The sequence below is a fragment of the Suricata suricatta genome, chromosome 10 (genome assembly GCF_006229205.1).
Source record: "Suricata suricatta isolate VVHF042 chromosome 10, meerkat_22Aug2017_6uvM2_HiC, whole genome shotgun sequence".
NCBI lineage: Eukaryota > Metazoa > Chordata > Mammalia > Carnivora > Herpestidae > Suricata > Suricata suricatta.
In genome coordinates, this window is record NC_043709.1 from 20,446,365 (window position 1) to 20,471,952 (window position 25,588).

The 25,588-nt window shown below is 35.1% G+C and overlaps 1 protein-coding gene across 7 annotated transcripts in view; it reads left to right on the forward strand.

The window, feature by feature from the left end:
* Window positions 1–20,655, forward strand: part of UHRF1BP1L (UHRF1 binding protein 1 like) — a 106,792-nt gene extending 86,137 nt beyond the window's left edge. For 6 of the 7 annotated variants that reach the window (XM_029955657.1, XM_029955658.1, XM_029955660.1 and 3 more), the window contains 2 exons: window positions 15,218–15,405; window positions 17,139–20,655. In XM_029955657.1, the coding sequence (XP_029811517.1) occupies window positions 15,218–15,405; window positions 17,139–17,258 (308 nt within the window). In that variant the 3' untranslated portion in view covers window positions 17,259–20,655. Of the gene's footprint in view, window positions 1–4,482; window positions 4,586–15,217; window positions 15,406–17,138 lie in introns of those variants that run through there. The other variant, XM_029955661.1, reaches the window with a different exon arrangement.
* The last annotated feature ends 4,933 nt before the right edge of the window (window positions 20,656–25,588 follow it).

The window sequence follows — 25,588 nt, forward strand, 5'->3', positions numbered from 1 at the left end:
AATAAAATAAAGACATAAAAAATGCTTAAAAAAATATAGGATTAAATCTTAATGACCTGGGGTTAATGTCTCAGATACCACACCAAAAGCATAAATGACAAAAGAAAAATGTAGATGAATTGGACTTCATGAATTATGCCTCAAATGATACTGTCACAAAAGTGAAAAGACAACCCACAGGATGGAAGAAATAATTATAAGTCATTTATTTAGTAAGGGGCTGGTATCTAGGCTATTATTTAAGAACTCAAAACTGAAAAAGTTAACCCAATTTAAAAATAGGCAAAGATTTGAACAGATATTTCTCTGATGAAGATATAAAAATGGCCAATGAGCACATGAAAAGATGCTTGACATCATTAGCCGTTATGGAAATGTAAATCAAACCGCAATCAGCTAACACTCCAAACCTACCAAGGTGACTAATCAAAAAGCCAGATGATAACAAGTGGTGGGAGGATGTGCGGAAACTGGAACCCTCCCACGTTGCTGGGCTTGTGAAATGGTGTGGGTGCTTGAGAAACAGTTTGGCAGTGACTCTGAAAGTTAAACAGTATTACTTATACCCAGAAGTTCCACTCAAGAGAAGCAAAACAGAGGTCCACTCAAAAAGTTGTACACAAATGTTGATGTTGACAAGAACAATATTCATAATAGCTCAGAAGTGGAAACAACCCAAATATCATCGTGCTATGAGCGGACAAGGAAACTGTGATATATCCATACAATGGATTATTATTCAGCAATAAAAAGAATGAAGCACTAATACATGTTCTAGCACGGAAGCTTTGAAAACATTATGCTAAATGAAAGAGGACAGTTATCAAAGACCACATAGTATATGATTCCATTTACATGAAATTTGCAGGAAAGGCAAATCTGTAAAGACAAAGTAAATTAGTGGTTGCCTAGGGCTCTAGGCAGGATTGGAAGGGAATGGGGAGAGCCTGCTAATAGGTACAATGGAATTTGAAGGTGATGACAGTGTTCTAACAGTGATTGTGGTGATGGTTGTACCATTGGAGAGCATACTAAAAACCTATGGACTGCACCCATTTTTTTAAAATTCATTTTTATTTTTTAATGTTTATTTATCTTAAGAGAGAAAGTGTAGGAGGAGAGGGGCAGAGAGAGGGAGACACAGAATTTGAAGCAGGCTCTAAGCTCTGAGCTGTCGGCACAGAGCTGATGTGAGGCTCAAACCTATGAACCACGAGATCTTGACCTGAGCTGAAGTCGATGCTTAACTGACTGAGCCACCCAGGCGCCCCTGGATCACACACTTCAAATGAATGCATGGGACATGTGAATTATTTAACAAAGCTCTTAAATACGTGTGTTTAGAATCATGGGAGATCTGAGGAATCAGGCTCAAGGCTTACCTGTCAGATCCATGCCCCCAAACCATACTACAGTGTAATCTGGTGTGATGGGTCACACTGCCACCTGACACTGGACACTTGTTTTTCATTTCACAGAACTGTCATTATTGGTTCATGTATTCAGCCAGTACTATTGAACTTTTATCCTTAGGAACTTGACCTTTCCCCTACTGTCGCTGCTGCTGCCCCCAGAAAGATAAAGTTCTCTCCCTTCCCATTTTTAGTATCTGAGAGAAATCTAGGCTGAGTACAATTTGGGGCAACATGGAAAGGAATCTTATAATTTTAGTAGTATTTTCCAACACTTACTGAAGGAAGCAAATTTTACTCCCCCACTGAAACTCTTCACATAAAGAAAGGAATTCTGATGTTAGCTGGGTGAAATAAATGACAAAATGCCTACTTCAAAAACCAGTAAGAGGCAAGAAATAAATGAGTAATATAGTTGATGCTAAAGAAAAGTAGAGAATTTTATAGACACATGATAGGATTTTGAACTCCTAAAATAAGAACAAGCTCTTATGCAAAATAACCAGTTAATCTTTGAAAATTAAGTCTTATCTTTTTTTTTTTTTTTTTTTTTTTTGAGAGAGAGACTGCGAGCAGGGGAGGCTCAGAGAGAGAGGGAGATACAGAATCTGAAGCAGGCTCCGGGCTCTGGGCTAGCTGTCAGCACAGAGCCCCAAGTGGGGCTTGAACCCACAAACCGTAAGATCATGACCTGAGCTGAAGTCGGACACTCAATCGGCTGAGCCACTCAGGGGCCCCTAGTCTTATCTTTGAAATAAGAACAATAGTCCACCTAAAACCCACCAACTTTAGGAGATAACGAGAATTGCATCTTTTCTTACCATTTATGACACTAGCACTTTCAAATCTGCTTGAATTATTAGAGTTAATTCCTAAGTTGTGTGTCTTCTGCCTTTGTTTTCCTACACTATTATCAACCCAGCAACCAAATTTAATTTGTATCATATATCTTCTCAACTAAAGACCCTCCACTGGCTTCCTTTTGCAATCCAATTAAAGTTACCAAAGTCCTTCCAGTGGCTTTGGAAGCCCAACATGATCTTGTTCTTTGCTTTTCTCCATTGTTATCCCCTGCTGTTCTCCCCCTTTGCACCCTCACTCCTGTCAGTCTGACTCCTGTCTCAGGACATTTTTACTTGGTAGTACTTTTGCCTGGAATTCTCTTACCTCAGATAGCCCTATGCCTTAGTTCATTACTTTTTGCAAGTCTCTGGTCACATCCCTCCTTTTAGATATTTCTGTCCATCCGTTCTTCTCCCATTCCCATTACTCCTTTTCTACCTAACCCTATTTATTGTTCTCAGTGAACATTTAGAACCTCTTGATATACTCTATTCTTTCTTATTTCTTGAGTACAGTATAAGTTACATGCATGCAGGAGTTCAATTCCTGTCTCCTAAAATACTTTACCTAGTAGATATTCAAAAAACATACTTGTGTAATGACTGGGTGAATAAAGACAGCTTAAAAACACTGGGCACAGCTAACGGTTGAGTAGGTTGTCTACACAACAATGTCCTGTATAACTTTCAGCTTATGGAAATGTTCTGTAATCTTCAATGCAGTGGTTGTTGAGCACTTGAAATGTGGCTAGTGCAACTGAGGAACTGAATTTTAACTTTAAAATTTAATCAATTTAAATGTGAATAGCCATGTGTTGCTAAATGGTTGCTATTTTGGATAGCACAGATAGTAAGACTGAACAAAGGGTATTCTATAAGAGGGAGAGGGGAGGAAAAACAAGTTTAAAAAGTATGGTAAAATCATTAAGACAACCATTAAGAAAGACATAATAGGGAAAGAGTGAAAGAAAAATAGAGTGGCGAAGGAGCTGCAAGGTCCATGTCTCTAGTAAAGTACAGTTCATTGTGCAGGGGATAGCAGGGCCGTGGGAGTAGGGAGAAAAGTCCAGGGAAAAGGAATCTGTAAAGATTCTGAGGTGTATTCATAGGGTGGGAGGGCATCTGGTAGGAGAAACACATCTCTCTTGATCTATTTAGGTGACCACACATACACGAAGGATAGAGCCAGAAATTCCAGCATGTATCTAAGAGAGTTCCAGAAAGACATAACAGAAAAAAGGAATAATTAGGAAACATAATCAAAGAAAGAATGAAATGTCCCAAATTTGAAGGAAGAAAGAAGCCTTCAAGTTGATAGGAACCAACTAAATGCCTAGCAAAATGAAAGAAAGACAATTCTTACCTAGACGTATTGGTGATGTTTCATAATACTGAAGACAAAGAGAAAAATCTTAAACTCTTTTACAGAGAAAAGCAAAAGAATGAAAATCCAATTGATTTGTATCATACTCTCCATTGGCAACATTGGATATTAAAAGATAGTTAAGTAGTATCTTCAAAGTTCTGTGGGATGATAATTTGAACCTTAACTTTTAGTTTAATTTTTTTACAATTTTTTTTTTTTGAGAGAGAGAGAGAGAGAGAACGGGTGTGGGAGGGGCAGAGAGAGAGGGAGACCCAGAATCAGAAGCAGGCTCTAGGCCGTCAGGTGTTAGCACAGCTGACATGGGGCTTGAACTAAAAAACTGAGATCATGACCTGAGCTGAAGTTGGACACTCAACCAGCTGATCCACCTAGGCGCCCCAAACCTTAACTTTTGTTTTAAAGGCAAAAATAAGGGAGCATCTCCCTGGCTTATTTGGAGGAGGGTTGTAAGTTCAAACCCCATGTTGGGTATAGAGATTATTTAAGTAAATAAATATTTAAGTATAAAAATTTTTTAAAGTAAAGGCAAATATGACAGTTTTTTGAAATGGAAAAAATTAATTAAAATGAAAAATTAGTAAGGAACAGCTTAAATCTAAATATTCATTCATTTCTATAAGGAAATTTGTTTTTTAATTTTATATTGATGTTTGTGTGAGAGGTTGCGATGGGGGGAAAAGGAAGAAAAATAGGGAAATAAAATTGTCCTCAAGTTTTTGTTTTTTTTAAGGCAGAAATTATACTGGACTTTAATAGAACAATGTGTGTTTAAATAATATGGCTAATATTGTATATATAACCTTAGGTTACCAAAGATAATGTATAATCTTTAAACCATTAGGATTGAGGAAAAACTTGGAAGAAAGTATCCAATTAATCTAACAAAAGGCAGGAAATTTTAAATGGAATTAAAGGAAGCATGAACTTTCAACAATAACCAAATCATGTAAGAGTCTAAATGTCCATCAACTGATGAATGGATCAAGAAGATGTGGTTTATCTATACAATGGAATACTACATGGCAATGAGAAAGAATGAAATCTGGCCATTTGTAGCAACGTGGATGGACCCTGAGGGTGTTATGCTAAGTGAAATAAGTCTGGCAGAGGAGGGCAGATACTGTATGTTTTCACAGAAAAGTGAAAAAGTAGAAATCTAACAGAAGACCATGGGGGAGGGAGAGGGGAAAAATAGTTGGGGACAGGGAGGGAGGCAAACCATGAGAGACTCTGGAATACTGAGAACAACTGAGGGTTGATGGGGGTGGGAGGATGATGGGCATGGAGGAGGGGTACTTGTTGGGATGAGCACTGGGTGTTATATGGAAACCAACTTGACAATAAACTATAAAAGAAAAAATAAAAGGAAGCATGATAAATGGAAAAAACATGAAATTATAATACAACAATTAAGTCATTGTAGTAAATATGAATGGATTAAATTCCCTTATTAAAAGGCAGAGGCACTAAGATAGTGTTGGGGGAAAAAATCCAGGTATATGCAGAAGGAAAATATTCCTTAAAAAACGACACAGAGACACTGAAGATATGTGATGGAACAAATATATGCCAGACAAAGCTAACAAAAAGGAGATGGGTATTCGATAACACTTAATTTAAAACTAAGAATAGGAATAGGGCAGAGTTTGTTTTTTTTTTTTTTTAAGAGTTTTAGAGCATTTTTAGATTATAGCAAAATGGAGCAGAGGTAAAGAGATTTCCCATAGACCTGCTGCCGCCACAGATGCATGTCCTCATAGCCTCTCCTGTCCTAAACATCTTCCACCTGAGTGACACTTTTGTTACAATTGATGAACCTCCATTGAATCATTATCACTCAACGTCCACAGTTTACATTAGAGTTACTCTTGGTCTTAGACATTCTGTAAGTTTGGACAAACATATAATGACATATAGCCACCATTTTAGTAGTAACATGCAGAGCAGTTTCGCTGCCCTAAAAATTCTCTGCACTCTACCTGTTTAGCCTCCCTCCCCACCCCAACCTCACTCTTATTACTGTCTCCAGTTTTACCTTTTCCAAAATGTCACATAGTTGGAATCATACAGTATGTAGTCTTACTAGGTTGGCCTTTTTCATTTAGCAATATATATTAAAGGTTCCTCTATGTTTGTTTGTTTTTTCCCCCAAGGCTAATAGCTGATTTCTTTTAGAGCTGAATAATATACCATTGTATGTAACACAGTTGATGTATCCACCTACTGAGGGACATTGTGGATTCTTCCAGTTTTTGGTAGTTACACATAAAACTCTTAGAAACATCCATGTGCAGGCTTTTGTGTGGACCTAAGATTTTAGCTCCTTTGAGTAAATACCAAGGAGCCTGATTTCGGGGCCTTAAGGTAAGAGCATGTTTAGTTTTGTAAGAAAGTGGCTGTAACATTTCTCACCAGCAGTGATTGAGAGTTCCTGTTGCTCCACATCTTTGTGAGCATTTATTGTCTGTCCCGGATTTTGACCATTCTTAATTACTGTTTAGTCGTAAGTTGTTCTAATTTGCATTTCCTTGATGACATATGATGTGGAGCATCTTTTCATATGTCTATTTGCCATCTGTTTATCTTCTTTGGTGGAGTGCCTGTTAAAGTTGTTGGCCCCAAAGAAAGATTTCATTGATAAAAACCTCCCAAAACACAGGCCAGTCATAAACCTTTATCCGTCTAACAACATAGCTGCAAAATATAAAGTAAACCTGCTTATAATCATATCATGTTAACATACTGTAACCCTAGTGGGGCACCTCTGTGCCTCAGTCAGTTACGCATCCATCGGCTCTTGATTGGTTATGGTCATGATCTCACAGTTTGTGAGGCAGAGCCCTGCTTCGGGCTCCTTGCTGGTGGTGTGGAGCCTATTTGGGATTCCTCTTCTCTGTTTTTGCTGTCTCTCTCTCTCTTGTCTCTCAAAATAAGTAAACGTTTAAAAAAAAAAAAAAAGATAGTATAACCATACTGAGAAAATCTGTTACAGAGTACATTTTAAAATTAAAGAAAAAAAAAGTACTAATCAACTAATGGAGAATTTGAGTAACATGTTTAACAGCCTTAATTTTATATTTATGTGTATGTGTGGGTGTATGTAGTAAGTGTGTGTGTGTGTATATATATATATATATATATATATATATATATATATAGATTCATACGACAGGAAATTTTAAATACCCATGAAACTTCTGTTTATTGAATCTCAAAAAAGTAGCACCTGATTCTAATCCTTACAGTTCATGCAGAATGTTTCTCTCATTTTAGTGAAATAGTTTGTCATTAACACAAAAGTATAGCAGAAAATGAAATATTTATGTTTTATAAATTCTAAAACGTCCTTGAAGTAATTCTTGGGGGAATTATTGGTAGTGGAGCGAGATTAGATGATTTCTAATGCTTCCCCACTCTAAAATGCTATCATTAAAGATTGAGTCTTGGTATTTTTCACATTCCCTAAATCCAGAACCTAACTTAACCAAATAATTACTCTTTGCTAAAGAAAACAAAAATAATATTGGTTTTAACAAGAGGTTTGTAATATCTGAAAAATTCCATCTGTACATGCATATTGGAGAAATAGAATTAAACATCAATTTGATGAGTAAAAACTAATTTAAAAATCTAAGGGCTTGATGTGGCTCTTGATCTGGGGGTTGTTAATTCAAGCTCTGTTTTGGGTGTAAAATTCGCTTAAAAAAATAAAAAGAACTTAAACATAAAAAATTCAAGGTGCTTTAGAAATTTCTCCTTCTTGAGTATTCTCCCCAACATTTCTTATCTATATTTTACAGTTTGTTGAGTACATATTTTACCAAGTGTGAACTGTATTTTATTATTTTTTTAATGTTTATTTATTTTGAGAGAGAGGGAGAGCAAGCATTAGCAGGGGAGGGGCAGAGAGTGAGAGAATCCCAAGCATGGAGGCCTTCACATGATTTGAATTTGTGAGATCCTGACCTGAGCCAAAATCAAGAGTCAGATGCTATTAGGACTGAGTCACCCAGACACCCTGTGAGGTATATTTTAATGCAATAGCTAAAGGCCAAAGTAAATCACTTGTCAGTCAAGGATATGTGAATAAAGATGGGTTCAATATGGAAATTCTGTTTGCGTTTGTCTTTAAAGTTGTGTGAATTTCATGGGGCGTCTGGGTGGCTCTATCAGTTGGTCGCTTGTCTGGTCATCTGACTTCAGCTCAGGTCATGATCTCACAGCTCATGAGTTCGAGCCCTGCATGAGTCTGAGCCTGGAGCCTGCTTTGGATTCTGTGTGTGTGTCTCTCTCTCTGCCCCTCTCTGGCTCGCACTCTGTCTCTCTCTCCTTCAAAAATAAACATTAAAAAAATTTTTTTAATAACAAAAATAAAGTTATGTGAATTTCAAAAAAAAAGTGACCTCTAAGTTACTAATCTACCCTAATGAAGGCAAGATAATTTCTATTTTTTCATTAAGGCATGTCTCACATATTTGTGCTCTTCATTTCGTACATTTTGGAAAACTAGAAGCTGATCCTTATTAAATGTACTACATTTTAAGAATACATTCTTATTATGTCTTTGAAATGATATTTAATTGGGTCTTCAACAGAGCACTTGAGGTAATGATGGCATATTAGAGGAAAAGGCATGTGCTAGATTTTTAAGAAAAAATCTGAACTCAAAAGTACCAAAACTCAGGCATCAGAATATCAAAACTCAGTATTTGAATTTAAGCAGCCGCTCTCAGAGATGTAAATTGTAGATATACCTTTCAGGAGCATATCGGGATGATGGGAAGGTATGTTATGCTGTTTAGGGTATTAAGCATTGTACAAAATTCAAGGTAATTTATTTGAAAGTTGTTTTCCATTGGCACTGGAAAGAGACTATTTTAAGCCTAAACAAGTATGCTTTGTTTTATATAGTCTCATATTTTATTTTAATTTGTTCCTAAAAGCAGTGTCATGAAGCAGATTGTTAGTATTTGATGATTGATGTTATGTTATTTTTCTTGTGATGTGTCAATTAATTAGAGTCCTCAGTGTATGAAGTATATAATGCAACCCATAGCTTAGCGTACCACAAGTATAGCTAGTTTGATAATGTGTTATAAATATAACTCAAACTAGTAACATCAGACATGATACACCACTATTAACAATTTTATGTGCTGCTTAGAATTTACAAAGGCTTCAGGGAAATGATTTAAATGTCCTGCCTCTCTCAAATAGCTCTTTAAGAAATTTCAAAGCATGTTGGTCTTTTTTCCTCCCTTGAAGCAGATTATTTAACAAGGAGGGACATTCAAATTGGTCTTATTCATAGCTATTTCAAAATTAGTTGTAGGTGTTCGTTGCTGTGATAATGGCAGCTTACCTCCTATTTTTCTTTATTCTTTCTTGTTCTCTTAGCGTATTCTAGGTATACTTGCAGCTGCTTTGGATGTGATTTTAAAAAGTCCGTCGTAAAGAAATAAATATTTATATATATATTTTTGTTGCTTATCATTGTACTTCCACTTTCTTGGGGCAAAATTACCAGTTTTTAAGTAAAGACTTTAAATTAGAAAAACTTCAAATAATTTTTCAGCAAATTACCATGATAAAGTACAGTTTATTTCATGCTCCAGTGAAATATGGATAATTAGATAAATATAAGACTACTAATAAGAGAAAAAAGAAATGTCTGTTAAGTGTATATAGTATATGGCATATGTTTATATACCATGCCTTGGATTAATAGTATACTGGCTCAAAACATTTTTTCAAACCTAACACAGGTAGGACCTGACATTCTCCCGTCTGTAGCAATGACCATTATGGCATTGATTCTCAACCAAATGGACTGTGAGGGAGGGACTATCTCCCAAAAGATTATGTCAGAATGTGATAGGGGAGGGGCACTGTATTTTTAAAGGTCTGTGATAAGTGGCTCTTTGCCATACACACACCTAGAATCATTGCTGTAATGGTTTCTAACTGGGAATGTGGGAAGATTTTTTATTATGAAACCTAGTGATTGGTGTAGAACCTAAACTCTGAAGAGTGTATGACCAGAGAAGAAAAATGAGTAGAAATTTTTATTGGAATAAGCAAATAACTAGTAAAGTCTATATTTAAAGAAATTAATCAATACCTCCTGTGGTAGTGATAATAACAATGTTTGGATAATGATTGCCAATTTATAAAGTTCTTTTACATTAAATATCAACTCATTCTTACCAGAACGCTTTGAGATAACTAAGGCAAGTATTCTTAGCACTTCCATTTTGCAAATGAAGAAATTTAAGTTTAAGACATGTCGAGTGACTTTTTCAAGTTGAAAGAGCCTGTGCTAAGGGAAGAAGTATGTTACTGTAAGAAGCTGCACATTTCATCCATGAGAGGCCTCGATTTGTTCATTATAATTTGTCTGAAAAACTTGAAAGAAGCTCTTTAAAATAAAGAAAAGGAAATCGATCTTTCTACGCCTAACAGATTCCAATCATGTCTATCATTCACAGGTGCTCTCTCTTCCCATCTCTTACCAGTCTCTCTCATCGTTTTACCTTCTTCCTCTCTCCTCTCCCTCCCATTCTCTTCCTTTAAGTCAGGATTGTTTACTCAGTGGTTTTTCCCTATTCTTAGGATCCCATGAGTAGTGAGATACAAGCTAAATAGAGGAAGTCCTGAGTCCTCGATTATCCTAACTATAGTCCGTATAACTCATATTTTTAGTTCATATTAGCATTCTGTGATAGGTCTCATTTAAAAAGTTTTACACCTTTAAAAGTACGAAAATGAAAGTATAAGTTGCTAATCAAGTAGAGGCGTTATTAGAGAGTAGAGGACTTGGCTTTCCTGTGGCATAGTATTTTAGGTCCCTGTTACAGTCAGTACCAAGTTGAGTGGTATGCAAGTCTGAACCAACACGACAGTTTTTGTAGTTTTTTTTTCCCCTAGTTATATTACTAAAAACATAATTGTTGCAAGACAGTATTGTAAACAGTATTTTCTGATTTGAGACTGCTATAATAAAATGAAGCAAAGAACAGACCAAAACTCAACTTGATGACACTTAACCATGTAAATAGAACTATTCCATCTTTATATATAGAGTGGGGGTAAAATTGATAGGCTCATCATGGAGAGTAATTTGGCAATATGTATGAACAGAAGCTTTAAAATATGTGTCTGTTACTTCAGCTCAGGTCATGATCTACCAGTTTGTGGGTTTGAGCCCCACATCGGGCTCTATGCTGACTGCTAGCTTGGAACCTGGAGCCTGCTTCAGATTCTGTGTCTCCCCCTCTCTATGTTACTCCCCTGCTCGCTCACTCGCACTCTTTCCCCTCTCAAAAATAAATTTAAACATTAAAAATTTTTTTTAAATGTTTCTGTTCTTTGACTTCAGCTATCTTTTTCTTGGAATCCTTGTAAGGGGAAAACTTATATTGAGCAGATATTACTCTTTAGTCCACTCAGTATAATTTGATTTAGCAAACTGCCGTTACCTTTTTTTATGTTATTTTGGTGCACCTGACAATTATGTGGCCCTATCATGAAAGTGGGAATAGGACCCAGCTTGACCAATCAAAAGACTTCAGCCTTTGGTGGCGAGTCTGGGTGGCTCAATCGGTTAAGAATCTGACTCAGGTCCTGGTCCCATGATCTTGAAATCCAGCTCTGCATTAGGCATGGAGCCTGCTCATGCCTATTTATGCTCATACACATGTGGACAGTCTCTCTCTCTCTCTCTCTCTCTCTCAAACAAAACAAAACAAAACAAAACAAAAAAACCCTAACCTTTGGGAAATGGTGAGTGGTATATGAATGAGTAGACCATGACCCAAGTATTGAGGTCTTTGTGAAAAGGGCACTAAGAGAAAGGATCACAGGTTGTAAAACTTATTTGTTTGAAGTCATTAGAGGCCACCTTTGCCATCGTCTGACTGGTCCAACACAAAGGAAAAGAAAAATGGACTTGAGAAATATAGAATCAGGTTCCTAAAATGACACTCCTGAAGATATCATATGAACCAAATATTCAGCTATGACTGAAGCACCATCACTTGGACTCCCTGTTAGAGTCAAATACATTTCCTTTTTTATTACAAAATCTTTTTATTATTTTTTAATGAAGTATGGTTGACTCACAATGTTACATTAATTTTAGGTACATTTTCTTTTTTAAAAGCAAGTTTTGGTTTGGGCTTTTGTTCACGTGCAAACTAAAGTTCTCTCACTATATATGATCCAAAAGTAAGAAAAATGTTGATATTCCCTAATTTTTTAATAAAAATGTTTTAATAAAAACATTTTTGAGATATAATTTATGTACCATACCACTCACCCAATTAAAGTATACAATTCAGTCATATTTACTATGCTCACAAATGATGCAGTCTCTTTCCATCCCACCTCCGCCCCTAGGCAGCCACTGTTGTACTTTGGGTCTCTGTGGATTTACTGATTCTGGACATTTCATAGACGTGAAATCATACAGTGTTATGGCCTTTTATTACTAACTTCTGTCACTAGATATTTTCAAAGCTGATTAATGTTGTTCCATATATTAGTACTTCACTCCTTTGTATGGCCAAATATAGTATTATATGGACATACTAAATATTGTTTATCCATCCATTGCATGATGGACATTTGGGTTGTTTCTGCTTTTTGGCTATTATGCATTATACAGCTATAAATATGTATGTATAAGTTTTTTGTTTGAGTATTTAAGTATAGAATTATTGGGACATATGGCAACTTTTTAACCATTTGAGGGACTGCCAGACTGTTCTCCAAAGTGGTTGCACCACTCTACATACTTATCACTAGTGGTGTATAAGATTTCCAACTTCACTTGTTTGCTGACACCTATTAATACCTGATTTTTTTTATTATAGGCACTTGAATGAGTATGAAGTGGTTTATCATTGTAGTTTTGGGTTTGTTTTTTCATCATAAGTGTACTCTTTAATCTCCATCACCCATTTACTTATCACATCTCCTTCCCTCCCCTGCCATCCCAACCTATCCTCTGGTAACCATCGGTTTGTTCCCTATAGTTGAGTCTTTTCCTTGGTTTGTCTCTCTCTCTCTTTCTCTCTCTCTCTCTCTCTCTCTCTTTCTCTGCTCACATGTTTTCTTAAATTCCACATATGGGTGAGATCATATGGTATTTGTCTTTCTCTGACTTATTTTGCTTAGCAGTTACATTCTTTAGCTCTGTCCATGTTGTTGCAAATGGCAAGATTTCATTCTTTTTTATGGCTGATAATATTCCATTATATATATGCCACATCTTCCTTTATTTATTCATCTATCCATGGACATACGGGCCACCCCCATAATTTGGCTATTGTAAATGATGATGCAATAAACATGGGGTGCATGTATTCCTTTGGATTAGTGTTTTTGTATTTTGGCGGGTAAATACCCATAAGTGCAATTACTAGGTCATAAGGTAGTTCTATGTTTAACTTTTTGAGGAACTTCCATGCTGTTTTTTACAGTGACTGCACTGGTTTGCATCTCCACCAATAGTGCATAAGGATTACTTTTTCTCCACATCCTTGCCAACACTGGCTATTTCTTCTTCGTTTGATTTTAGCCATTCTGACAGATTGAGGTGATGTCTCCTTGTAGTTCTGATTTGCATTTCCCAGATATAGATGAATGAATGATGTTGGGCATCTTTTCATATGTCTTTTGAATAGGCCATCTGGTTGTTCACTTTGGAGAAATGTCTGTTTATGTCTTATGCCCATTTTTAATTGGATTATTTGGGCTTTTTGGGAGTAATGAGTTGTGTCAGTACTTTATATATTTTGGATACTAACCCTTTATCAAATGTGTCATTTGTAAATATCCTCTCCCATTCCAAAGGTTGCCTTTTAGTTTTATTGATTATTTCCTTTGCTGGGCAGAAACTTCTATTTTGATATAGTCTCAATAGTTTATTTTTGCTTTTATTTACCATGCCTGAAGAGACCTATCTAGGAAATTGTTGCTACGACTGATGTCAAAGAAATTACTGAAAACTTGTAAATTTCTGAGCATAAGTTTTGCACATTTTTTGATAAACTTATTTCTAAGTATTTTGTTATTTTTGATGACATTTTAAATAGAGTTGTTTTCTTAATTTTAGTTTTGATTATTCATTACAAGTGTTTGGAATAACAACTGATTTCTGTACTCTGACCTTATATTCTGCAACCTTGCTGAGATCATTCATTAGTTCTAAGAGGGTTTTAATGGATTCTTTAGGGGTTTTTTCTATATAGAAGATCATGTTATCTGTGAATAGAGATAGTTTCTTCCTTTTTTTTTTTTTTTAAGAGAGAGTGCACATGTGCACATGAGCAGGGGAGGGGAAAGGGAAATTGGGAATCTGAGACTGGCTCCATGCCCAGCTCAGTCTCACAACTGTGAGATCATGACTTGAGCTGAAATCAAGAGTCAGACACTTACCTGACTGAGCCACACAGGTACCCTATTTTTTCCTTTCTAATCTGGATTCCTTTTACTTTTTTTGTTTGTTTGTTTGCCTAATAACATTGGCTAGAACCTGTAGGATAATGTTGAGTGAAAGTGGTGAGAACAAATATGCTGTCTTATTCCTGATCATAGAGGTAAACTGTCTGGTCTCTAACCATAAAGTGTGATACTAACTGGGTTTTTTTGTAGAAGCTCTTTATCAAATTGAGGAAGTTTCCGTCTATTCCTAGTCTGCAGAGTGTTTTTTATCATGAGAAGTGTTGATTTTTTTTCAGATGTTTTTCTGCATCTATTTAGATGATCATGTGGCTTTTGTTGTATTGATGTGATGTATTCCATTAATTGATTTTTAGATATTAAATCAGCCTTGCATTCCTGGGATAAATCACACTTGGCCATGGTGCATGATTATTTCTATATACTGTGGGGTTCAGTTTACTAATGTTTTGTTGAGGATTTTTATGTTCATATTTATATAAGCATATTGATTTTAGTTTTCATGTGGTTTCTTTCTCTGGCTTCATATAATAAATTGAGAAATACTCCTCAATTTTTAGAAGAGTTTGTAAAAATTTGTAGTTAATTGTTCTCTCACTATTTGATATAATTCACCATTGAAGCCATATGGCCCTGGGCTTTTCGCTGTGGGTAGGTTTTTTTTTTTTGATTCTTGATCAACCCCTGTACTGCTATATGTGTATTTGCGTTGTCTGTTTCTTCTGTAAGTCTGTTTTGATAGTTTGGATTTTGGGGAATTAATTCTGTTTCAAATACGTTAATCTAATTTGTTGGCATATAGTTGTTCATCGTATTCCTTTTAATTTTATTTATGTAAGGTCGATAGTAATGTTACCTTCTTAATTTCTGATTCTAGTAGTTTCTTTTCCTTTTTTTTTTTTTTTTTTTGGTCAGTTTAACTACACTTTTGTTGATTTTGTTCACCTTTTCAGTGAATAAGCTTTTGGCCTTATTGACTTAATTGTGTTTCTATTTAATAATAATGTTTTCATACTAATGGAAATAGTTCTTAAAATTAGTTTTTCACAATAGAATTTAATATGTATCACATATTTTGCGATGTTATCTGAGCATTTTATTTGTCCAATCAGATTCTCAGATGCTTAACACTGGAAATGATTTGAAAAAAAAAGTCAAAAGTGACTCAGTGCTGCTCACCAGTGAAGAGTGTGATGTGAAGAAACAACACAGCGTCACTCAAGCCACTCAGACAAGTCCGGAGGTCCCTTGGCCTTCTCAGTCAGTTAACTTTCCTGGGTGCTCCTTTACTAGGGAACAGGTAATGGGAAAACTAATTTACTATCATTCAGTTTGGACAATTAAGACAAATACTAGTTACTAAAAAGTTAAAACATTATTCATTTATTTACTTAAATAATGTTTATTGAGTGCTCGTTATGAGCCCAGGCACTGTATTAGATGCCATGGATATAGTGTGGAGCAGGATTGGAACATTCCCAATCTTCACAAAAGTTGTAGTCTAATGAGAAGATAGAAGAGTAAATGTGGCAGAGTACCAGTTCCTGGAATCTAGAAAAGATTCCTGAAGGACATATTATTTTTGATGCCTTATTTTTAAGTTTGTAAAAGTATTATAATATTTCAGAACATTGGAAAAGTATTTTAAAACAACTTTAATGCATTCTAACTTTATGCATTGCTATCAATATACTTTTAAAAATTTTTGTCTCAGGTTCTTTCCCATAATTTTTCAAAATAATTATTATTCTAGTGTCTACTATATATATATTTTACTTAACATGGTTTAACAAATATTTTTCCATATTGGTGTATATATGCTTCATATTTATTTTAATGACAGAGCAATATGGGTGTGGATGTACTATCATTTTAAGTTTATTTATTTTGAGAGAGACAGCAAGAGCACAAGTGGGGGAGGGGCAGAGAGGGGGGGAAAATCTCAAGTAGGATTTTCCTACTTGAGAAAAACTGTGAGTTCACGGCCTGAGCCAAAATCAGGAGTCGGATGCTCAATCAACTGAGTCACCCAGGCACACCTGTGCTATCATTTCTAATCCTTCCTCTTAATATTTGTTAGCATTTGAGTTGCTTCTTGTTTTTTGTTATTATAAATAAAATATCCAGCAGAATTTTAATTCTCTATGATAGAACCGAAGAATGAATTCATTTATCTGTTAACCAGAATTTTTTGGATGTTACCTTTGAGCTAGGAATCGAAAATTAACAATACTTCATCCCTATCAAGACACTTGAAGTCTAGTGGGAAAGATGGAAGTACGTAATTGATGGTCATAACATATTGTGTCAAGTGCAATGCTGGAGATTGAAAAAATGTAGGGAAATACCCAACTTGGTTTATAAGGCAGAAATTCTTAAGCTAGAATCAAAGAAGTCTTGAGAACTTTTTGAAATTAAACGCATATATTTGGAGGTGAGACAGGGCTTACTTAATTTTATCTTAAATCTTCATAGTTAGGGGTTAGGGAATAGTTCGAAGAGGATAAAGTACTTGAGCTGAGTCTTAATATGGAAGGGAAGACCTGTTGGCCATCTAGATAATATTTAATGAGATATTCAGAATATAGGCCTGCAGCTCAAGACAAAGTTTGATGCTAGATCAAGTTATGAGCCATAGGAGTAGAGGAGATCATCTAAGAGAGTGACCCAAGTTACAGGGTGACCAATTACAATCTAACAGAGTAGTAACATTTAAGGGTTCTTAAACAGCAGAGGAAAATAAGTCTGTGGGTGGAAAGAGATAACATGAAAGAACTGAGGCATAAAAGGTAAGAGAGAGAGGCTTAGGAAGAAGGAGCAAGGTCAGCAGTGTGTAAAACCACAGAGAGATCAAGGGGAATTGAAATTAAACAAAATCACTATTAAATTTGTACAGTTCTTCATCTTAAGTCCACTCTCATCAGCATTGGGTATCTTTATTACCCCAACTGTCACACCTTTAGATACTATGTAAATAGTCTGTATATTCTGAAAATGATTAAATTCTCTTACTTTCCAAATTTATCATTTCAGCTCATGGAAGAAAATGAATTTCTTAAACAGGAATTGGCCAAAGCTAAAATGGCTCTTGCAGAGGCTCATTTGGAAAAAGATGCTCTTCTTCATCATATAAAGAAGATGACAGTTGAATAGCAGGAATGGCTGTCAAAAATTAAAATTATAGCTCTGGGATAGGGAGGTTATATTTATAATGTTATGTTACCTATAATGGAAGACTTTCCTTTTCATGAAAAGACAATAAAATAAAATAGAATATGATGAAGTGGTGACTGTTCCAAAACCAGTTTAGAAAGTATTAGGTACAGGCATTACAATCTTTTGGGTTGTTTTGTGTTTTGGGGTTTAACCCTCTTTTAAGCTGGTATGATACAGGGAAGTCAGCATATACTGTAAAATAATTACATGCCTAAAGGGAAGAAGGTGTCATTTCATAATATTGATATCACGTTATAGGCACTTTTTAAAAAGAAAAATAGAAAGCTATTGTGTTCCTACAGATTGCTGATTTTATTTATCACTATTTGCTAATAATTTACTATTATTTACAAATATTTAGGGCTAGTATAATTAAAGGGAGGCTTACATTTTAAATGTTATTAAAATTATGTACTTAAATCTATAATTATTTAATACTGTGAAAAAGTCCAATCAAGTTAATAGATTATATGTACTGGATTTGAAAATTCTGGAAAATCATCACCCTACTGAATTTACAAAGTAACTTGAAAATGTGAAAAAGAAATTTTAAATGATTAATAAACTGTAAGTTAAAGCTATAATTTTCAACTGAAAGATCGTACAAATGTAAAACTTAAAAGCACAAACTGTAAAAAAGCAAAGCATTACACTATATGGCCAACTGATAGAAAGCATTACTTGTACATTCCTTTAAACAGTTATTGTTAGAAGTAAAAGAGTAAGTTAACTATCCTAAATTTGGTAGCATTTGTAATTATAAGAATTTTAATTAATACTATTTATATTATTTCTTTATCTTTTCTCTATTTAAGGAGGGAAATGTTTTCAGATAATTTTCTTTTCATATACATAAAACAATTTCATACCATACTTATAGTAACATATTAGGTAGATGTTTACATATATTGTATTTATAAAGCTAGTTTTGATTAAAGGTCTCTGTGATATAAAATCTTCTATAGTAAGAATAGTGGTAAATTTTGAATTCTATTTTCTAAGGATTGTTAAGGTTGAAACCAACGTGACAGAGAAAATCCTGTGTTATGAAATAGAAGTTTATGAGTTTAAGAAACAGACATTTTTAAAGATTTAAAATATATTTCTGATAGAATTAAACTAAGTAGGGTCTATTTTAAAATTCACATTCTTAAACATAAATATATCCAAGCTACAACATGAAATAGCTCAGACTGCTCTTTCTTTAAGATACTTGAAGATTTTAAACTACATCACGACACTTACGGTGCTTTGCTTGTTTGGCATGATGTCTATAGCCATCCCTATACTGGAATACTTGGAGGAAAAAAATACATGTTTCATTTACATTAAGTGTTGGAGTGATTTAGATTTCATTGAAAACAATACTGCCCTTTCTTTCCTTCTGTAACATCCATTTTCATTGACATAATATAAAATTCAGGCCCTGTTGTGAGAGCTGAGGATATAGCAAAGAACAAAATAAATTGTTAATTTTTTACCTCAGAGTATTTTAAAAATCATCTTTAGAACATGTTAACCTAAAACTATGTAGTAGTCTTAGATTAAAAAAGCAAAGGTCTAACTAAAGATGTAAAACGTATAGCTTATATCCATAGTGTAGAGTACTTCTGATTTGTAGGTATTCAACAAAAGCAGTCTCTTATAGAAAAGCAGGATTAATGGGACATTAACATTTTCAGAGCTGACAGTTTCTCAGGACTGCCCTTTTTGCTCCGTAGAAGTTTTAAATTTATGGTGAAATTATTTAGTGTTACAGAAACTGAATGCTTTCTTTATTCCTTTTCAGTTTACTTGGCCTTTTCAAAAAGCGTATAAACAGTAGAGATGATAATTAATATGGATTTGAGTGTTCTTATATGCTTTGTTGGAATTTTTTAAATTTATAGTGAGTACTATTTTTATAGAGATTTAAAATTCATAAAGCACTATGAAAAACATTATCTCATGTGATTATCACAACAAATCTGGGAAGTAGGTACTACTCACATTTTATAAGTTAAAAAAAAAAAAACCAACCAAACAAACCCTATGTCTTAAAAAAAACAAATGGCTTGACTGAAATCACAATTAATAATCTGCCCTTTTTATTTAAATCCCAATTATATGTTTTTATTTTACTTTCATCCTTAATTCATAGATTTTGCCAGAGGTAGGGAAAGGAGTCAATTACTTTCATCTGTTTTTTTTTTAAGATAAATATAATACTTTAAATTGTACACATGTGATGTGTGTATATTTTTCAAACTACTTAAAAGATAGTGGGAGAATTTTTAAGTTAACCCCAACCTTTTTCAGTGTGAGAAATACAGGAATAAACCTATGATAAAATTACCAGAGTTTTTAATGACCATAAAGTAGAAAAAAAAGTTGCCATATTTTTATTTATTTTTATTTTTACTTTTTTGCATTGAATCTCTAGCAGAGATATTAGTGATCAGGGGCTAAAACGATAATTGTGTTTTGCCTTTTAATTTTACGTACATCAAAAACATTTTCTTGGTATCTTACATTTCTTTTCTCATTTTGTCCTAGAATTTCAAAAGACCACCACGTGACATTAACTGTGATGAAGTGTTATTTTTGTTTAAGCCATGTAAGAATGGCTAGGTGTGATTGCATGAAAATATATGTGAAAAATTAACCAGAAGCTCCTTTCTGGATTTTTATTGTAGTTGTTTGGTGTTTGTCCCAGCAGGGTTGGTAACTTCCACTTTGACAAGTTCTTGTTAATCTCCTCTCTAATCAAGACATTTCCTATTTCAGTCAATGATACCACCATCACCCTGGTTCCCAAACTAGAAACCCTGAATTACTCTTAGAGACTCTCCTCTCCCTACCTCCCCACCCCTCCCCCGCAACGCCCACCGCCAGTTCTTTACCAGGTCCTGTCATCTCTCATATTTGCTTCTCTCCACTTCTCACCACCTCCCTAGCTACCATTAGCACCTTTTGCCGACTTTACTGCAGTTGCCTCCAGACTGGTCTTCCTGCAGCTCCTCTGGCCCTCCTCTGATGCACTCTACTGCAGGCAGAATTCTCTTTTCAAATGCAGTTTTAATCCAGGCACCCCCCGCCCCCCATCCCTGTTCTCATCCTACTTTAACGGCTTTTTCTTGCTCTTAAGATGAAAACAAAAATATTTATGTGACCTCTAAATTAGAGCCACTATTTACTTTATAGTATAATTCTGAGTGTTAAAAGAATTAACGTCCAAACAGTAAAAACAGTGGCTGGCATGTAATTGTACACCGTGTTTTGGTTACTTTGTTACTTCTTTGCACTTCAAGTATCTGGAATAAGTGGGAATTAAAGTGCTTCTTCCACCACAGGAGCCTCTGTTCATGTTCTTTTGGCTTGAAATACGTTTCCCTGTTGCATTGCCTAGTTGAATTCATATTTGTCTTTCAGATCTCGGCTTATTCATCACTTCTTCAGGGAAGCATTCCTTAATTTTGGTCACACAGTAAGACTCAACTGTTGTCCGTTATCACGTAAACACATACCTCTACTTAGCATTGAACATATTTGTAATTTTAAATGTATTTATTTGATGTAGACCCTCTAAACTGTAAGCCCCCATGAATACAGGAATTGTGTTTCTGTTGTCAATGTTCAGCTTTGTATTCCTTATGCCTCATACAGAGGCTGGTACATGGTAGGTGTTCAATAAATCTGTTGAAAGAATAAAATGAGTGGATGAGGTATCAAGGACGTTTTTTAGATATTAAGTGTTTCCTCTACATTGGATTGAGGGGAGATGGAAAACAGCTAGAAAGTAAATGGTGGTAGTTACTTAAAGGGACAAACTCTTTGAGTCCTTAGGGAAAGAGATAGGCAATGGAGAAATTTGTGATAGTGTTTCTTCAGAATTTTTAGTATCTGACTTTGTAGTTGATTTATCACAAACCATCACAAAACAAAAAATTAGCACATCACTTCATGAAACTGCTACAGTGCCAGAATGTCATCTGGCTTTGATTGTAACATATGGTGTTGCGGCTGTGAAGATCCGACAGTACAATCAGCCAAACAAAATGGAAACAAGGCCAAAAGAGTAGTGGCTGAAATAGTTTTCAATTTTGACAAATTGACTGATACATGGGATCAGTAGTGCATAATTCCTTAAAGTACAAAAATCTCATTTTTGTACTCACTTGTTCCTAGAGATGGTGAGGAAAGTAAATTTTGAGCTAAGCTTCAGTTTATTTTACAAAATGTAAAATACTAAAAGCTAGACTTACAGAGGATATAGAAACACAAAATCAACAATCAATGTTTTTAAAACACTCATTTCTTCATTAAGTTATAATACTTAAGGTTTTTTTGCCACCTTTTTTGGGGGGGGAAATATAAAAATTAGGTAACTGGAAGCAAAAACATAAGCATGATTGTTTTTATGAACTATTAGATATCTAATGAATACTGTTACAGTATTGAAATGTAGCATATATGTTACTAATACTATTGTGTAGTCTTGGCAGGTTTGATAATTTGAAACTTAGAAAAATTTTTAAAAATATGAAATCAATTTAATGTCTTTTTTTCTACTTGTGTAATAAAACACGTGGTAATGTTTTGTTCTTAGAAGAAAACATATCACTAAATCACAAGAAGAGTAAACTGGGTTTTAAAAGATTTGAAACCATTTATACAAAAAGGCAGTACTATATTATAAATTAGATTTTATTTTCAGTTTGCTTGTGTCATCTATTAAAAGTCAAATCCTTTTTTTTACAAGTTACACTAAACTGAATGTTAAGTAAAATCACTCATTAACTCTTCACTGTTTATATGAAAAAATATGCTCATTTAGTCAAATACTTGAGCATGATAGAGATTAGGAGAGCACAGTGAGGTGATTTAGTCTTTTTCTTGCAGCCATTTAGCAGAATTGTTTTGGCTGATATGACAAACTCAAATACTGAATCAAAATGTCATTAAGAATAAATGAGAATAAGAACAGATGTATGAATGAAAGCTTAAGTAGAGATCAGAGATACCTCTAAAAGATATGGGTGAAATAAATAAAGGGGTATGATCAAAGCCTATCATTCACAATATTTAAAATCACTCCAGTTAGGGGCACCTGGGTGGCTCAGTTGAGCGTCTGACTTCGGCTCAGGTCATCATCTCATGGTTTGTGGGTTTGAGCCCCACATCAGGCTCTGTGCTGACAGCTAGCTCAGAGCCTGGAGCCTGCTTCAGGTTCTGTGTCTCTTTCTCTCTCTGCCCCTCCCCTGTTCACTCTCTGTCTCTCAAAAATAATTAAAATGTAAAAAATTTTTTATATAAAATAAATCATGCCAATTAAAATATATATAATCAGAGCAAGAAATTTTCAAAGTAACCATAGTAAACAAATACAGCATAAGGAATATATTGGGCAATATTCCAATAATAAAGCACTTGAAATAAGATTTATGGTAAGGAATTCACTTCAATTAAAACCTAAGGCAAAAAAATTGATATGGAAAAATTGTTAATGTTTGTTTATATATTTTGATTTGAGGGAGAGAGTGAAAGTTGGGGAGAGGGCAGAGGGGGGAGAGAATTCCAAGCAGGCTTCACACTGAGCGATATAGGCTTGATCCTACAACCCTGGGATCATGGCCTGAGTCGAAACCACGAGTCAGATGCTCAACCAACCAAGCCACCTAGGCGCCCCTAATATGGAAATTCTTACATGTAATGTGAAAAAATTGGCACATGCAGAAATTCAGTTCTTCAGTAAATGATAGGCCCACAACTGTTAAGATTCTAATTTCGATATGAAAAGTGAGGGAATTCACTGCTACTGGAGAAATTTTATTGCTATAGCAACAATGTGGCATCTTAGCATTTTGTCCAAATTCAAAACATTTGCTTCATAATACCAATTAGCATAATTAGCATAGACAGGTATGATTATCATCTACTGTTTTCTTTTCGTTTTTAATTTACATCCAAGTTAGCATATAGTGCAATAATGATTTCAGGACTAGAATCCAGTGATTCGTCCTCTACATATAATACACAGTGCTCATCCAGCAAGTGTCCTTCATGTCCCTCAACCAATTAGCCCATCCCCCCACCCAAAACCCTTCCAGCAACCCTCAGTTTGTTCTCTATATTTAAGAGTCTCTTACATTTTGTTTTTATATTATTTTTCCTTCCCTTCCCTTATATTCATCTGTTTTGTATCTTAAATTCCACATATGGGTGAAGTAATATATTTGTCTTTCTCTAATTTCGCTTAGCACAATACACTCTAATTCCATCCACGTCGTTGCAAATGGCAAAATTTCATTCTTTTTGATGGCTGAGTAATTTGTGTGTGTGTGTGTGTGTGTGTGTGTGTGTGTGTGTGTGTGTGTGTACACTGCATCTTTATCCATTAATCCATCAGTGGACATTTGGGCTGCTTCCATACTTTGGCTATTGTCAGTAGTGCTGCTGTAAACAGTGGGGTACATGTGCTCATTTGCTGCTTTCTTTACTCCGATTTATTTTTACTTTCTTCATCCGTTGCAGTTGAACAAGAGCTTTTTTTGTACAAAATAGTTATGAAGGTAAAAAAGTCAGAAGAGGGACATGGAATGAGCAAGTTAAACAACTTTTTCATATCCCATTTTTATAAATTTCCATAATTTTAGGAATTCCCATATTATATCAATAAAAACATGCCCAGGCCAAGCATATCTTTATTAAAATTGGTGGGTTTTTGCTACATTAGTACAGATATTTGAGAAATACTGTAAATGTATATAAACCTGTAATTGTAATGGGAGTACAGTTAATACTTTGCAATTTTTACATGTATCTTTAAGTGAGTCTCCTCTCCCACTTTTTGCCTTCAGAATTCAGTCTCTTATAAATATGTTTTGTTAGGGAGGCTTTAGCTTGAATTCATTTTGATCCACTTTTGGTGTAGCTTCATTAATACGCCCGGAGACCATTATAGTATGTGACCAATTTTAGAAGTTGAAGCACAAATAATAAAAATAATATCACTGGTGATTTTATATTCATCTTTTCTTCCTGTTTGTACAGTCAGTATTGCAATATATCAGTAAGTCAACGAATAAAATTGCAGAAGAGTTAGGAGGAAACTTAGAAGTCCTCTAGTTTAGCCTCCCACTCAACCAGTCCAGATGGGTGCCTGGATGGCTCAGTCGGTTGAGTGTCTGACTTTGGCTTGGGTCATGATCTCCCAGTTCGTGAGTTTGAGCCTCGTCTGGGGCTCTCTGCTGTCAGTGCCGAGCCTGCGTCAGATCATCTGTTCCCCTCTCTCCTCACCTCCCCAGCTTATGTGCGCTCTCCCCTTCTCTTTCTCTCTCTCTCAAAGATAAACATTAAACAAAAATCCAGTTTGCAACATGGAGTCCCCAAATTACAGCTGAAATTCCTAATGAGAAAACATTCTACTGGATAAACCCTTCTGTTTTAAGTAGTTCTAATTGGACATTTTGTTTCTATTAATGAATTAGAATAGCTCCCTTGTACTGCATGTTGGTCCTATGTTTTTTATTCACATGCAAAGTGATTATCTCCTGCCAAGTCTCTTTTCTAGGCGTAGCATCCATAATCCCTTATTTTTCCCAGCACTGTTTTCAAAGACTTTACCATTATTTGTCAATTAGACGTACCCTAGTTTGCCAAAGTCCCTCTTAAAACATCATTTAAGTAAGTTGGATGTCTCTGTCTACAATTTAAAGAAACCCCACTTTAAAGGTAGACCCTAAAAATTTTAAACAGAACTCGTGTAATGTTTCACATTACAAAACAATAAATCTAGAGACGGATGGTTACTGATGCTCATTGATGTTATCACGGAGTATGTTCTTCCCGCCTTTCGTTTCTCCTCATTGCAGAGCATTTTAGCTCCATACGTCTCTCCTGATTGCAGGTTACCCCCGCAAGCTCCAAGCAAAACCTCTTTACACAGCACATCCGCAGACAGGAGGAAAGAAAAAGTATTTTCCCTCATTTTCTTTTTAAATAAAATTTCCCCCCAAATTCCTCAGCAGATGCGCCCTTATCTCTTATTTTGAAATACATCACATTCCTGCCCAAACCACCGTTGGTTAAAATTAACCACTTCAAGCAGATGCTTCCCTGAATACGTGGTCACTCAAAGGTGAGAACCTGGGTAAAAGCGTCTGTGTACCAGCAGGGTGGGAAGCAGGTAGATGTGAGTAGGAAATCAACAGTTCTAATCACCAACACTGAATACTTAGCACCATGTGGTGTGACAAGGAATACAGTGGGATTTATTAACACAAAGC